The 14,947-nt window shown below is 34.2% G+C and overlaps 1 protein-coding gene across 3 annotated transcripts in view; it reads left to right on the plus strand.

The window, feature by feature from the left end:
- The first annotated feature begins 6,960 nt into the window (after positions 1-6,960).
- Positions 6,961-14,947, plus strand: part of mapk8ip3 (mitogen-activated protein kinase 8 interacting protein 3) — a 55,122-nt gene continuing 47,135 nt past the window's right edge. For all 3 annotated transcript variants that reach the window (XM_059348251.1, XM_059348252.1, XM_059348253.1), the window contains exon 1: positions 6,961-7,953. In XM_059348251.1, the coding sequence (XP_059204234.1) occupies positions 7,648-7,953 (306 nt within the window). In that variant the 5' untranslated portion in view covers positions 6,961-7,647. The remainder of the gene's footprint in view (positions 7,954-14,947) is intronic.

The raw sequence follows: 14,947 nt of genomic DNA on the forward strand, positions 1-14,947 counted from the left end.
AAAGACATAACAACATACACAAAATTACCTAAAAAGACACAAAAAAGACACAAATGACCAAAAAAGACACGTAAAGACATGAAAAGGATTCAAAAACAAACAAACAAAACAAAAGCAGGACAGCACATAAACCAAACAATTCCCTCTATCAGTGGCAACAAATCAGTGTGAGGGTAGCAGCAATATCCAGTCCCCAATGGACCACAGAGCAAACAATCTCAGGACAAAATGAGGGGAAGAGTAATAAATAAATAAATAAATGACTAATTACTGCTATCGGTAGCATTTAGCAGCTTGATAGCTGAGGGAATAAAAGAACTGGCGTATCTATTTTGTCACTTTGTTCATCTCTTTTGCAGATTCAAGTGCATTTACAGGAAGTACGTGATAAAAGTCTGACTGGAAATCTGAATTCTCATCTTTCCTTGTCATGTGAAGAAAATGTAGAGCTAAGTTTCTTTTTTGATCATATTTTAAATTGACTCCAAGTGGCAAAATTTAGAGATTTTAAAGGGAGACACGACAGGTGAATAGAGTTTTTTTTAGATTTATAGATGTCACCATGAGATTTCCCCAATTTATCATAAGATAAGACAATATTCTTTTGGGTTACAAGTTTTCTGAAATGTTATTTTTGTCTTTTAGACATGACAATGAGGTGTTATCTCATTAAATATGAGCTAATTTGCATATATTTCCAGGACATACACCTGAACATTGGAGAAAGCAAATGTCAATGCTATTTTTTTTATATTGTTTTTTTACAGAAGAAAATTGGGATATCTCATTACATAAATCAAAAGCAATACAAAATACATTTTCTTCATGTTTTCAGGAACAAAATGGTACACATACAGGGTATGAATGATAAATAGCCAAACCCCTCTGGAAAAACCTTCAGAATATAGTGTATAGTTTGGTGTAAGTGAAGCTGAAGTTGTGATTTGTGAGCAGCCTTTAAAGATTGCATACATCATTTTTTTTTTTAACTTTGTTTATTAAGTTTTTTCACAATAAAACACAGACAGACAGGAACACTCAGAACAGAATCCCCACCCCAGAAAGCGAAAACAAATAAACAAATATATAGATAGATAAACAACAATAATAATAATGATTAATAGATGACTCAATCTAAGACAATATAAGTTCAGTATGTTGTAAAAGAGGACATCTATAAGCATAAAAAGGAGAGAATTTTACAGAAAAACAAAACAAAAAAAAACAAGCAAAAAACATTAGAGAAGTACAGTACATACTGAAGAGTATTTAAGCGGGTTGTCATCTTAGCACAATGAAATCTGTGGTTGTCCCAATTAACTTGAGTCATGCAGCTCTGATTTCTTTTCTGAGTTTTAGAACACCCCAATTTTTCCAGTTTTTTATTGAAATTCAAGCAGTTCAAGTCAAATGAACAGCTAGAAAGGGTACAAAGGTAAGTGGTGAACTGCCAGAGGTAAATAAAAAAAGGTAAGCTTAACCAAAACTGAAAAATAATGTACATTTCAGAATTATACAAGTAGGCCTTTTTCAGGGAACAAGAAATGGGTTAACAACTTAACTCTATGGAGTCTTGGGCTATTTTGTCCATTTTTGAATTCTTTTCATGTCTTTGTAAGTCATTTTGTGTCTTTTTTGGTAATTTTGTGAATTTTTTAAGTCATTTTGTGTCTTTTGTGTCTGTTTTTTGTCATTTTGTGTCTTTTTTTTGGTCATTTTGTGTCTTTTTTTTGGTCATTTTGTGTCTTTTTTTTTGTCCTTTAGTCCAACATAAAATGTGATTTTGAATCTTTTTTTTACTTTCAAAACACTATCATGCTCAATAAAGAATGTTAAATGTTGCAAATGTGCATTAATTTCAGAGTACACTGAGACATTAAACTGCATCATTTTCAATTAAATTCTGGAAAAGTTGGTGTGTTCTAAAACTTTTGACCAGTAGTGTATTTCAGAAAAGGTTGCCAAATCTAATTAGAATTTGCCAGCTGAACCTCTAAGTGTGTGTTTTATTTTTTCCAATTTCATATAATATAAAGTACTTCTGATCCAAAGTGTGTGGCATGGAGGGATGGCATCTTTCTATTTCAGAAGGATTAGGCGGCGGGCTAAGATTGCATACATTCTTAATGGAATTTTCATATTTTGAAGACAAAATATTGAATAATTCATAGCAACACCAATATAGAACATGTAGCGCTTTATTCATGGTACTATACGTTGCAATAGAACACTAACTTTTAGTGAATTTAGAAGAAATCTACAAAATATAGTAGAATATATGGTAACACTTTACAATAACCATCTAAGTGATGTTTATAGATGGTTTATAAACCAATTATTATTAACCATTTACAAAATTCTATACATATTTAATCTTTAAATGTTTTCAAGCAATTTCTTAAAGGCATAAGAATAACTTTGAAATCATTTACATACTTAATATGGTGTTAAAAATGTTATAACGAGTGTAAAGCTATTAATAAACTAATAATTATGTTTGTTTATGGTAAAGTAATCTATTTGGCATTTATAAATTATAGTTCAACATTATTACATTTTCTATTCACCATTCTAAATGGCCTATATACGGTTTATAAATGATGATTAAACATTAATAAACTATCTGTTTACCATTTATAAATGGTCTATTTACCATCTATAAATGATGGTTATTGTAAAGTGTTACCGAATATATACCTAAATGTTTGTTTGCGATGTTTTCTTTATACTATTATGAAAGAATACATGTTGTGGGAGAAAAATAGCCCAAAACCACAAAATTGACCAGTGCATGAAAAAAAGCACCTCACCATACCTCTCACCTTAATTTGGCCGAACTGTTTTTCTATTTCTTCATGCATTAATTTTTCTGTGTGGAGCTGCTGGTTTGCTTAATATTGATCCAAGCTACCCTTTATTTTAATGGTCACTCACTAAGGAAGGCACTTAATGCTGATTTGGAAATGTAAACATAACCTATTGAAAAAGTATTTACGTAAGTAAACGTTTAAGTATTTTATTTTCTATTTATTTATTTTATTATGCAGATCATAATTCACAATATTCCTGATAGCTTTATTGTAGTTAGGAAAAGATAATATCAGTAAGTTAAATAATCATTTAACTTACTTAAATCAATAATCATTGTGTAATGATTATTATTATTTATTTATTTATGTTTCACAACACAAATCGGGTTTAATCAAGTTCATGACTGCTTGGTATTGCACCAAAAATGAAAAAAGCAGATGTAAACTTACATGAACTTGATTAAATCCGATTTGTGTTGTGAAACATAAATAAATAAATAATAATCATCATTTATTTATTTATTTTATTATGCAGATCATAATTCACAATATTCCTGATAACTTTATTGTAGTTAGGAAAAGATAATATCAGTAAGTTAAATAATCATTTTAAGGCACTTGGCACGTTTTTTCAACCTAATGATGGTTGCTTTCTTATTGCATCACCAAACTGAGTAATTTTCCAAGAAAAGAGCTTTTTCCTTTGTGGTACAAACCAACATGTGTTCATACAAATCAAATCAAATCAAACTTTATTTATATAGCGCTTTTCATACATATAAATGCAACTCAAAGTGCTTTACAACCCTGATTTAAACAAGGTTGGGACACATCTAAAATATAATAAAAACAGAATGCAAATATTTGCAAATCATTTTTGACCTAAATTCAGTCAAATACTGTACCATGCCAGATATATAATGTCAAAATTGATCTTTTTCATGCATAGGGAACACAACTTTATATATATATATCTATATCTATATATATCTATCTATCTATATATATATATATATATATATATATTATATGTAGTATGTAGTATATAATATGCATATTACATACTACATATTATATTATAATTCTGTAACTTATACTAAGATACTCCTTTTTGCACTGCTCAGACAATTTGAAGTTAAAATGGTTTAAATAAAGATACGTTTATTCTGTTAATTCATTCTGTTCTTTTTAAATGCCCAGCAAATTTTCAATGGAAAAATATATAGTAATAAGGTTTTATATGACCCAAACTCCAAAAATGCTTTCTCTTTCCTGGATCGTCAAAACATTTGTATTTCATTGTTAGAGAGTGCATTGTCATTATTATTAAATTCTAGCAGCAGGTAATTCTGCGGATGTTGGTCAAGTAGGTTATGAAGGTTGACACAACTTCCTGTTTCAACTTTCAAAATAAAACTAGTGCCAAGCGTGACTAGCGAAGTACAGAAGACTGCTGTTAAAGGCTTTAATGTCACATTCTCAGTAGTGTTAATTAGAGTTAATTAGTTAATTAGGCCTTAGAATGACAATCAATGTAAGTAAATCAATTAATGTGAAAAGTAAGTTAAAATGTAATACATTTCTTGGTGTCTAAACAAGCATTTCTTAGATTGCACCAGGGGGGATTTTTAAATCCTAAGTACGTCTGTGACATTGGAGATGTTAACGTCCATTATGATTTGAGAGACACTTTGCACAATTATGCAGGAAGCACAGTAGCTGACCCGCATTAATTATTCAAATCTCCAGACACAGTAACAGGATAAGTCAGGCTCTAATGTTAATGTTCAAAAGATCACACATACACAGTCCAGGTTCATATAGTCAGTGGTGGAATGTTACTCAGTACATTTACTCAAGTACTGTACTTGAATATGTACATATGTAACTTTATTCTTCACTTCATTTTAGAGGTAAATATTGAACTTTTTACTCCACTACATTCAGCTGCTTGCTTTAGTTACTTTTCAGGTCCAGATTTAACATGAAAAATACAAATATCAGTTTAAAATGGTCGTGTATGTTTATAAATTAAACCCCATAAATTGATATTAAGTGTAAAGGTGTGTGTGTGTGTGTGTGTGTGTGTGTATGTAAATATATATATATATATATATATATATATATATATATATATATATATATATATATATGGGATATTTTGTCCATTTTTGAATTCTTTTCATGTCTTTGTAAGTCATTTTGTGTCTTTTTGTGTCTTTTTTAGTCATTTTGTGTCTTTTGGTGTCTTTTTTGTCATTTTGTGTCTTTTTTTTAGTCCTTTAGTCCAACATAAAATGTGATTTTGAATCTTTTTTTTACTTTCAAAACACTATCATGCTCAGTAAAGAATTTTAAATGTTGCAAATGTGCATTAATTTCAGTACAGTGAGACATTAAACTGCATCATTTTCAATTAAATTCTGGGAAAGTTGGTGTGTTCTAAAACTTTTGATCAGTAGTGTATGTATATATATATATATATATATATATATATATATATATATATATATATATATATATACATATATATATATAACTAAATATCTGAGTGGTGGTAACTCTGCAGTTTGGTATTAGTGCTTTTACTTAAGTAAGGGATCTGAATACTTCTTCCACCACTGCAATATATGTGTGTTTGTGTGTGTACATATGGGGTAAAAGAGAGATATTGCATCACAGAGCTCTGGTGAAAGAAATTAAGTCAGACCAGAGCTCAAGTTTTTGGCCTGTGCTGAGGATCCTTTTGTGGCAGTAGCAGTGCAAGGTATGGTGCCTTTAAATGTGCCAATGTGTGGCCAAATTCTTGTCAATGTGGCCACTCTTGGCCTGCTTCACAAGTTTGTAACACAGGCCTTCTTTTAAATGTATAGACCCCAAACCCAAACTGGGATGAACCATAGGGATGGATGGGATGAAAACGTCAGTGTTTAAAAAGTTTCAGCCAGTTAGAATTATACAACTTTTAAAATAGGACATGTAGCTCTCCTGTTGACGAGTCAACTGACCTTTTGATGTGTAAAATTGGTGTAGTGGCGCTTTTAACTGTGGGTTTGACATCAATTAAAAAGCACTCATCATTATTTAACATGATTATAATTAGGAATTTGAAAAAGTGTGGAGACCCTTATTGAACTTTCTTGCAAATCAGGGTGCGCATTCACCTTGACTCGGTTGTGAGGTGCTGAGTTGTTGCTGAGTTTGTTTTGTTTGTTTGTTTGGTTGTTGTTGTTGTTTTTCTCTCTTTTGTTTTGTTTTGTCTGGTTTTGTTTGTCAATTTACTTGTGTTATGTGGAATATGTGAAATGTGATGTATCTTTTTCTATGAGAAATGTAACTTGGTGATCATGTTCCACTGCTGTCTATAAATGTGTAAAATTCAATAAAAATATTGTGGGGGAAAAAAAAACATGATTATAATTGAAGGCAGTGGCGGTTCTACACAGGGGCCTCCAGGGGCCACTGCCCCTGTGTAGAAGCCCTTGGCCCCTGCTGTGGCCCCTGTGTTAAATTAATAATAAAATGATCAATTTATAAAAATGAACAATGGATAAATTCTAACCTTTTTTTTTTGTTCAAATAATATCTTATTGTACACAAAAGGAACCCAGAATGTGAACATTGTAAAATAGTTTAATTCTATGGAGTCTTATAGTCTATTTTGTCCATTTTTGAATCCTTTTCATGTCTTTACATGTCTTTGTAAGTCATTTTGTGTCTTTTTTGGTCATTTGTGTCTTTTTTGTGTCTTTTTTTGGTAATTTTGTGTCTGTTGTTGTGTCTTTTTTGGTCATTTTGTGTCTTTTTTGTCATTTTTATATCTTCTGTGGGTTTTTTGGGGGTTATTCTGTCTTCTCATTTGTGTCTTTTTTGGTCATTTTGTGTCTTTTTCAAGACATTCAAAGATTTTGAATGCTTAAATATCATCTTTGCCATTTTTTCATGTGCTAATGTGCCCCTCTGATTAAACACTGGCCCCTCCTTGGCCCCCACAGTAACATTGGTCTAGAACCGCCACTGATTGAAGGGTCAGAATTTGGAGCTTTATTTTGAAACCGTGACGCGTGTTTCCGGTACAGGCTTGCCTGCCTTGACGCAGTCAGTCCACTTGCTCAATGCAGACGGTGTGACGTCAGCCAGAGTCGGTCAGCTGGCTCCTCCATCTGAACAGCAGGGAGAGAGAGCCTCTCCCACAGGGAGACATCACCAGCACCGCCCGAGCGTCGGCCGCCCGCTGGAAGGGGGAACAAAACATGGAGGAAACGACGTTATAGAGGCGGATCGGGCGTCGGCGGGGAGATTATTTATTTACCTATTTATTAATTAATTTATTTCCCCTGCCAGCAATGGCCGGGGTCCATGTCTGCGGCTGCTGAGAGGCAGGTGCAATATCATCGACGAAGGCATTTATTTATCTCCCCGGCATGGGCTCAACCAGGGCCGATCCACAGGCTGGCCCACTCCGCACCCACGGCTCCCCGGATCAGATGCTCTCTGCGGGGGGAGAGCTGTAGCTGGGCCGCGTCCGGAGGCGATACAACGGGTTGGTGGTGGAGAAGGAGGGGGCCCGCTTTACATCAAAATATTACAGGCAGTAATTTCAAGGTTATGTGCAACAATCAGTCGTGGCTCAGCGAATCAGCTGCTGCAACATGAGTGTTTAGTGTTTTATTTGAGGAAAGACTGTGATTGAATGTTCCCCTTTTTCTGCTGCTGAGCGGATCCAAACCTTGTGACAGGCTCGCCTTAAAAAGAGGCCTGGGAAAAAAAAAAAAACAGTTTGAGCGCAGCAGCCTCCTCATCTGGATCCAAACAGAGGCCGGGTCCAGCTGCCAAGATGATGGAGCTGCAGATAGACGAGGTGGTCTACCAGGACGACTACGGCTCCGGATCCGTGATGTCGGAGCGGGTGTCGGGCTTGGCCAACAGCATCTACCGGGAGTTCGAGCGGCTGATCCGCAGCTATGACGAGGAGGTGGTGAAGGAGCTGATGCCTCTGGTGGTCAACGTCCTGGAGAACCTGGACGCGGTGCTGACGGAGAACCAGGAGCACGAGGTGGAGCTGGAGCTGCTGAAGGAGGACAACGAGCAGCTCATCACTCAGTACGAGCGGGAGAAAGCGCTCCGCAAGCAGGCAGAGGAGGTGAGTCACCTCCTCCTCACATATGAAGAAGGGCCTCCACCCGCAGTGGTGGAAAGTAACTAAGTACATTTACTCAAGTACTGTCCTTAAGTACAATTTTGAGGTACTTGTACTTTACTTGAGTATTTCCATTTTATGTAACTTTATACTTTTACTGCACTACATTTAGCTGAGAGCTTTAGTTACTTTTCAGATTCAACATGAAAAAAAGATTTAATATGATTGCAAATTTATAAAACATAACAGTGTGTTCAGTAGTTAACATTAGTCCTATCTGGACAACATTAAAATGCTACTTATATAAATGCATCAATACAAATAATCTTATAATATATTTAGAACATATAAAACAATCTGAGTGTGTCCACTCTGCATAACAAGTACTTTTACTTTTGATACTTTAAGTACATTTTGGTGCTGATACTTTTGTACTTTTACTTCAGTATGTTTTGAATGCAGGACTTTTACTTGTAGTGGAGTAAATTCACAGTGTTTTATTAATTTTGTTTTATCTATTTTCTCTAAATGTATACTTCTACTTCACTACATTTTGAGGCAAATATTGTACTTTTTACTCCACTACATTTAGCTGAGAGCTTTAGTTACTTTTCAGGTCAAGATTCAACCTAAAACATATTATCAATTTAAGGTGATTAGACTTTTTTTATTTTATTAAATCTTATAACAGTATATTAAGTACTTAAACGAGTCATATCGTTACAAAATTAAAACCCTGCTTGCATAAAATCATCAATACAAATAATGTAATAATATATTTAGAATATATAAAACAATCTGAGTGGGTCCATTCTGCACAACAAGTACTTTTACTTTTGATACTTTAAGTACACTTTGATGCTGATACTTTTGTACTTTTACTTAAGTAAGTTTTGAATGCAGGACTTTTACTTGTAGTGGAGTAATGTCATAGTGTTGTATTAGTACTTTTACTTAAGTACGGGATCTGAATACTTCTTCCACCACTGCCTACCCGCAGCATCACATCCAGTTTCACGCTGCTTCCTCCACAGTCACGGTGGTCTGATCTGAGAGCTTTCACCAGACATGTGACTCATGTTTAGGCCTGTGACATGAGCTTATTTATAGTATCAATGCACTGCACACACACAGCTCACATCATTTATTTATTTATTGTTGTTTGCACTTAAAAAAAACATACAATCGTTAGGAAATAACAGTACAAGAAACAGTAAAAGAAAATGCAGGAAAGATCAAAAAGCCCAAAGGGCTTATACACTGTAAACATGTTTGTAGAAATAACAGTAAAACACTGTCAAATACATCAGAAATAGGGCGTAAATAGACACTACACACTTTTAATTACCGTAAATCAAAGAATAGCACAAAACTTTTACTTTTTTCTGTCATCGACTGGAAGAAACACAGTTTTGCTGTAAAAATATAACATTTTCATGCAAAATGTATGGAGAAATACCATGATGTGTAAATGAATGACACATTAACCCTAAAAATAACAGGACAATTCAGTCTAAATTACAGTTTTTGCTGATATTTACATTTAAATTTACAGTAGAAAATCCACCCACTGTAATTTTTACGGTGAAGTTCTGGCAACCACAGCTGCCGGTATTTTACTGTAAATTAAAGAGATTATTTTTTACAGTGTACGCGACCCTCCCTCTTAAACCTATAAGTAACTATACTTTACTTAAATTACATAGCTAGATGAAAAAGAAAAAGCTTGGTCTTAAAAGTATTTAAAGAGGAACATGATTCTGTTAGATGTTTTATGTCATTCCACTGCACCTTGATAAACAAATGAGAATTTGGCAACAGAGGTCCTACAGAAAGGAATATGTCAATCATTCTTTCTTCTTGTAAGATGTGCATGATAATGAGAATTAAACTCAAAGTAACTATGAAAAAAGTTAGGTAAAGATGCAGGAAGGCAAATTACTTTAATTTTCATTAATTCATTTAAACCCTGTCCTCTGACAAGATGGTCAGAACATCTGTAACCCTATAATAATTAAACTTAAGGGAAACTTCTTATATAGTACTACACTAAAGATGCACCCAAATCAAAATTTTACTCAAGTACAAAAACAAACAAAGGATCTGAAAAAATTGAAGTTCTTTATAAAATACCCTTTTAATATAAATCTGCTTTTCAGGAACACTGCAGTGATACCATACATGTCCAGCCAAGATAGTGAGCTCAATATACAGTCAATACAATGCAGACAAAATCGTTCTTTGCAAGTTCAAGCAAATTAAGCATTAAACAGATAATTTAATTTGTAATAGTTAGTTCAAACTGTCATATACATGTATATATGTGCAGAAAAAAAGCATTTTTATTCACTATAACAACCATGCTACAATACGTCTTTTAGGGGTGTAAGGAGTTTTGCGATAATGTGTCAATTCTCAAAGATTTTTAATACGAATATAAAAACTTTATTATCCACTGAGTGGAAATTCCTCTTTGGTTTCACCATAGACATGTCTCAAAACAAACAGAATAAATAGTAAAACAATAAACGGATAATTTAATTTATAATAGTTAGTTCAAACTGTCATATAAATGTATATATGTACAGATAAAAGCATTTTTATTCACTATAACAACCATACTACCATAAGTATGTTAGGGGTGTAAGGACTTTTGTGATAATGTATCAATTCTCAAAAACACTATAGATTTTTAATTAATAGTTTATATGGTGGAATAGATATCTGTATTTATGTCTTGAACAAAGTGTAATGGCATGCTGCCGTAATATTTTCTCATGGAGATGATGCCAGCTGCTATTAACAGTTTACATGCAACAATTCGTAGTAGACAGATTGTACAAAAAGTAGTGCTACTGTTGTGAAAAATGCAAATCCAGATCCCACTGGTTGCATAAAATAAGTCCTCAGATTTTATGCATATGGTGGTGTGTACTTTCAAACTGAATCATAACCCCTCTATCATTATACATAGTGTATCACCATTATTATGCCCTAAATACCATTATTTATTTTCTTTGCACTTACCTCAGTTTTTGCTGTTACTTTCACAACTTCTTCTGCTACTAATTACTGTTATTACTACAACTATTACTACTGACAGTGCAAATACACCTCTACTTTACTTATACTAACAACAGTGGTGGTTCTACACAGGGGCCTCCAGGGGCCACTGCCCCTGTGAAGAAGCCTTTGGCCCCTGCTGTGGCCCCTGTGTCAAATTAATAATAAAATGATCAATTTATAACAATGAACAAAGGAACAATTCTAACCTTTTTTTGTTCAAACAATATCTCATTGTACACAAAAGGAACCCAGAATGTGTACATTGTATAATAGTTTAACTCTATGGAGTCTTATAGGGATATTTTGTCCATTTTTTAATCCTTTTCATGTCTTTACGTGTCTTTGTAAGTCATTTTGTGTCTTTTTTGGTCATTTGTGTCTTTTTTGTGTCTTTATTGGTCATTTTGTGTCTGTTGTTGTGTCTTTTTTTAGTTATGTTGTGTCTTTTTTTGTCATTTTGTGTCTGTTTTAGTTATTTTGTGTCTTTTTTTGGGTCATTTTGTGTGTCTTTTTTTTAATCATTTTTATGTCTTCTGTGGGTTTTTTTGGTCATTTGTGTCTTTTTTGTGTCTTTTTTGTGTCTTTATTGGTCATTTTGTGTCTGTTGTTGTGTCTTTTTTTTTGTCATTTTGTGCCTGTTTTAGTTATTTTGTCTCTTTTTTTTGGGTCATTTTGTGTCTTTTTTTATCATTTTTATGTCTTCTGTGGGGTTTTTGGGGTAATTTTGTGTCTTTTTTTATCATTTTTATGTCTTCTGTGGGTTTTTTTTGGTTATTCTGTCTTCTCATTGTGTGTCTTTTTTGGTCATTTTGTATCTTTTTTGGTCATTTTGTGTCTTTTTCAAGACATTCAAAGATTTTGAATGCTTAAATATCATCTTTGCCATTTTTTCATGTGCTAATGTGGCCCTCTGATTCTACACTGGCCCCTCCTTGGCCCCCACAGTAAAATTGGTCTAGAACCGCCACTGACTAACAATTAACAACAATTACAAATACAAGACAAATGTCAATAAGTAAGAGAAAATAATTTAGTTTCAGCGTTTTTCTATCATACCTATCATAAGTGTCCATGCAGCACAGTTGCAGTCTGTATGTATGCAAATCCCTATGCAAACACCCAATGAGCATGGTAGCATAGCCGCAGTACATTGTAAAAAATGACCGTAAAATGATAAATAGTTTAATTCAGTTTCAGTAACAATGAAACACTGTAAATGTATATATCAGCCCAAACAGTATTTTTACAGTTAAAATAAATACATAAATACATTACTCCACTGTAAAATACACTGGCAATATACTGTAGGCTAATATATAAGCCATCACTGTAATTTTTGCTTTTATTTTTTGTAAAAAATACTTGTTCTTACTGTTGTTTTAAACGCCATATATCTAACAAAAATATACTGTAATAAATCTTTAATTTATGCGGCATTAATAAAGTATTTTCTTGTCAATTGTGTGGCAAAACAGCATTTCTTTTAATGGAAAAACGTTTTATTTATACGGTAAAATATGGAATAAAATGGCAATCTTAAACATGAAATCAACAGTGCTAATATCATTTTACCGTAATATTAGAACAAGTTGCACCGCATTTATTACGGTAAAGTTCTGGCAACCACAGCTGCCGTTTTTTTACCGTAAAAACTACATTTTTTTTTACAGTATATGGTGATAAAGGGACAGTCAGCACATCTTTGACAGAAGAAGCATGTGAGCAGGACTCTCGGTGGGCGTTTACACTTGAAAACAGAGCAAGAACAGGGACACAAACAATAAAAGTGGACATCAATATGGAGCTATTACATTACCGGCCAAGCTCCGCCTCCAGCAGATCTCCCCCCTCTCTCTGACCAGTGTAACAGCAGCCGTGGGATCCAGCAGGCGTCATAAAGCAACTTTAATCCTCCTCCCATCCAAAGAGGCCTCAGCATATCACTGGCAGCCCTGCTAGTATCAGCTTAGCTCAGCTTTTAGTCTTTTATCATCTACTCTTCCTGCTCATTTCCTCCCTGTGGTGGAGATCTAGTTTGTTTTCACTTAAAGCTGTTAATTGAGAGTATTTACTGTTACATTAACATGTCAGTGTCAGCATATTTAAGCTTCTTTATAGTAAAAGATGTGGTTGTTTTGTAAGGATTAACACTTAAAAACAGGTAACAGTAGCAGCTGAGCCCACTGAGACTATTGTTTTAATTAATAGAAGCCGACAGGTTCAAACATGTCTTTTGTTTTTTTAACATTGATACCAAAACCGAAACCAAAAGTGTCTGTATTAGGGGTTTTCTGATATAAGATAAGATATTCCTTTATTCATCCCCATGTGGGAAATTTGAGGGAAATCCTGCATTAAATGAAAACATCCTAAAGCATTGATATTTATTGAAAAAATTGACCTAAACAAGTTCAAACGAACTGGTCATTTTGTGTCTTTTTTGACCATTTTGTGGTCAATTTGTGTCTTATTTGGTCATTTTGTTTCTTTTTTGGGTGATCTGAACTGTGCTTGTGAGATTCTGTTCAGTGAGCGAGGGTCGCGGACAACATGCATGGGGGTTGAGAACTACTGCTTTAACGTATAGCACTCCTGTATTGATTACAGTTGGCTCTTAAAAGTTATGTACTTACTTGGTTCCTGTGGTCTAAGGCTAGTATCACCAGGTTGAATGCACTAAGTGTAAGTCGCTTTGGACAAAAGCATCAGCTAAATCAGCTATTCTCAACCTTGGGGTTGGGACCCCAATTGGGGTCGCAAGATCATTTCTGGGGGTCGCCAAATCATTTTGGAAGTCAGCTCTGTCTCCACTGTGTTAAAGTGTTCATGTGTTTTAGTCTTTTTGGTCACTGAATGTATTTTTTTTTGGTCATTTTGTGTGTTTTTTGGTCATTTTGTGTCTTTTTTGTGCCTTTTTTTGATCATTTTGTGGTCAATTTGTGACTTTTTTGGTCATTTTGTTTCTTTTTTTGGTCATTTGTGTCTTTTTTTTTTGTCATTTTGTGTCTTTTTTTGGTCATTTTGTGTATTTTTTGGTCATTTTGTGTCTTTTTTTGATCACTTTGTGTCTTTTTTGGTCATTTTGTTTCCTTTTTTAGGTCATTTTGTTTCTTTTTTTGGGTAATCTGAACTGTGCGTGTGAGATTCTGTTCAGTGAGCGGGGGTCGAGGACAACATGCATGTTAAATTTGGGGTCGCGACTCAAAAAGGTTGAGAACTACTGAGCTAAATGACATGTAATGTAATGTAATGTAATGTAATGCAACCAACACTCAGGTACTAAGAGAGGCAGTGGACCATATCATCAGAAACAGGCCTCTAACTTGAGTCTGACAGTTATCGAATAATGTTCAGCAAGATGCAGAACAACTTAGCTTGAGTCTGTAGATCTCTACAGTGAGAGACAGCACGACGGGCAGTTCTTCTGCCATTACTGTTTTGAATTCACTCACTGCTGCCGTTGCTCATCGTACACAGACTGCTGCTGCTCTGTTACACGGTACGACCGTCTGAATGGACGCCAATGTTATGATGCTGCAGAATCAGTCTGAATGTCCTACGGCGAAATGCCGGCAAAGCTTGATGCAGCACTTTTGTGTAAACGCAGTATGACAAGAGCTTTAGTCTCTTTGGGTCTGCGTGTTGTACAATGTTTCCTCTGATTTTGCAGAGAATCTGACCAGACACCCAAGGACAGACATTAAGATTAAATATATATAGAAAAAGCCAATGTTCTTGCTGATGGTTTTGATTGCTTATGTAGGTCTTATAGAGGCATCAGTTTAAACTGAGACACTGAAACGTTTCATAACTAGTTCAATTCAATTCAGTTCAACTTTATTTATAGAGCGCATTTCATGCACAAGGCAGACTCAACGTGCTTCACAATGGATATACATAATTACAGTTAAAAAACAAAACAAAACAGAAA

This window comes from Centropristis striata, chromosome 13 (assembly GCF_030273125.1).
Source record: "Centropristis striata isolate RG_2023a ecotype Rhode Island chromosome 13, C.striata_1.0, whole genome shotgun sequence".
NCBI lineage: Eukaryota > Metazoa > Chordata > Actinopteri > Perciformes > Serranidae > Centropristis > Centropristis striata.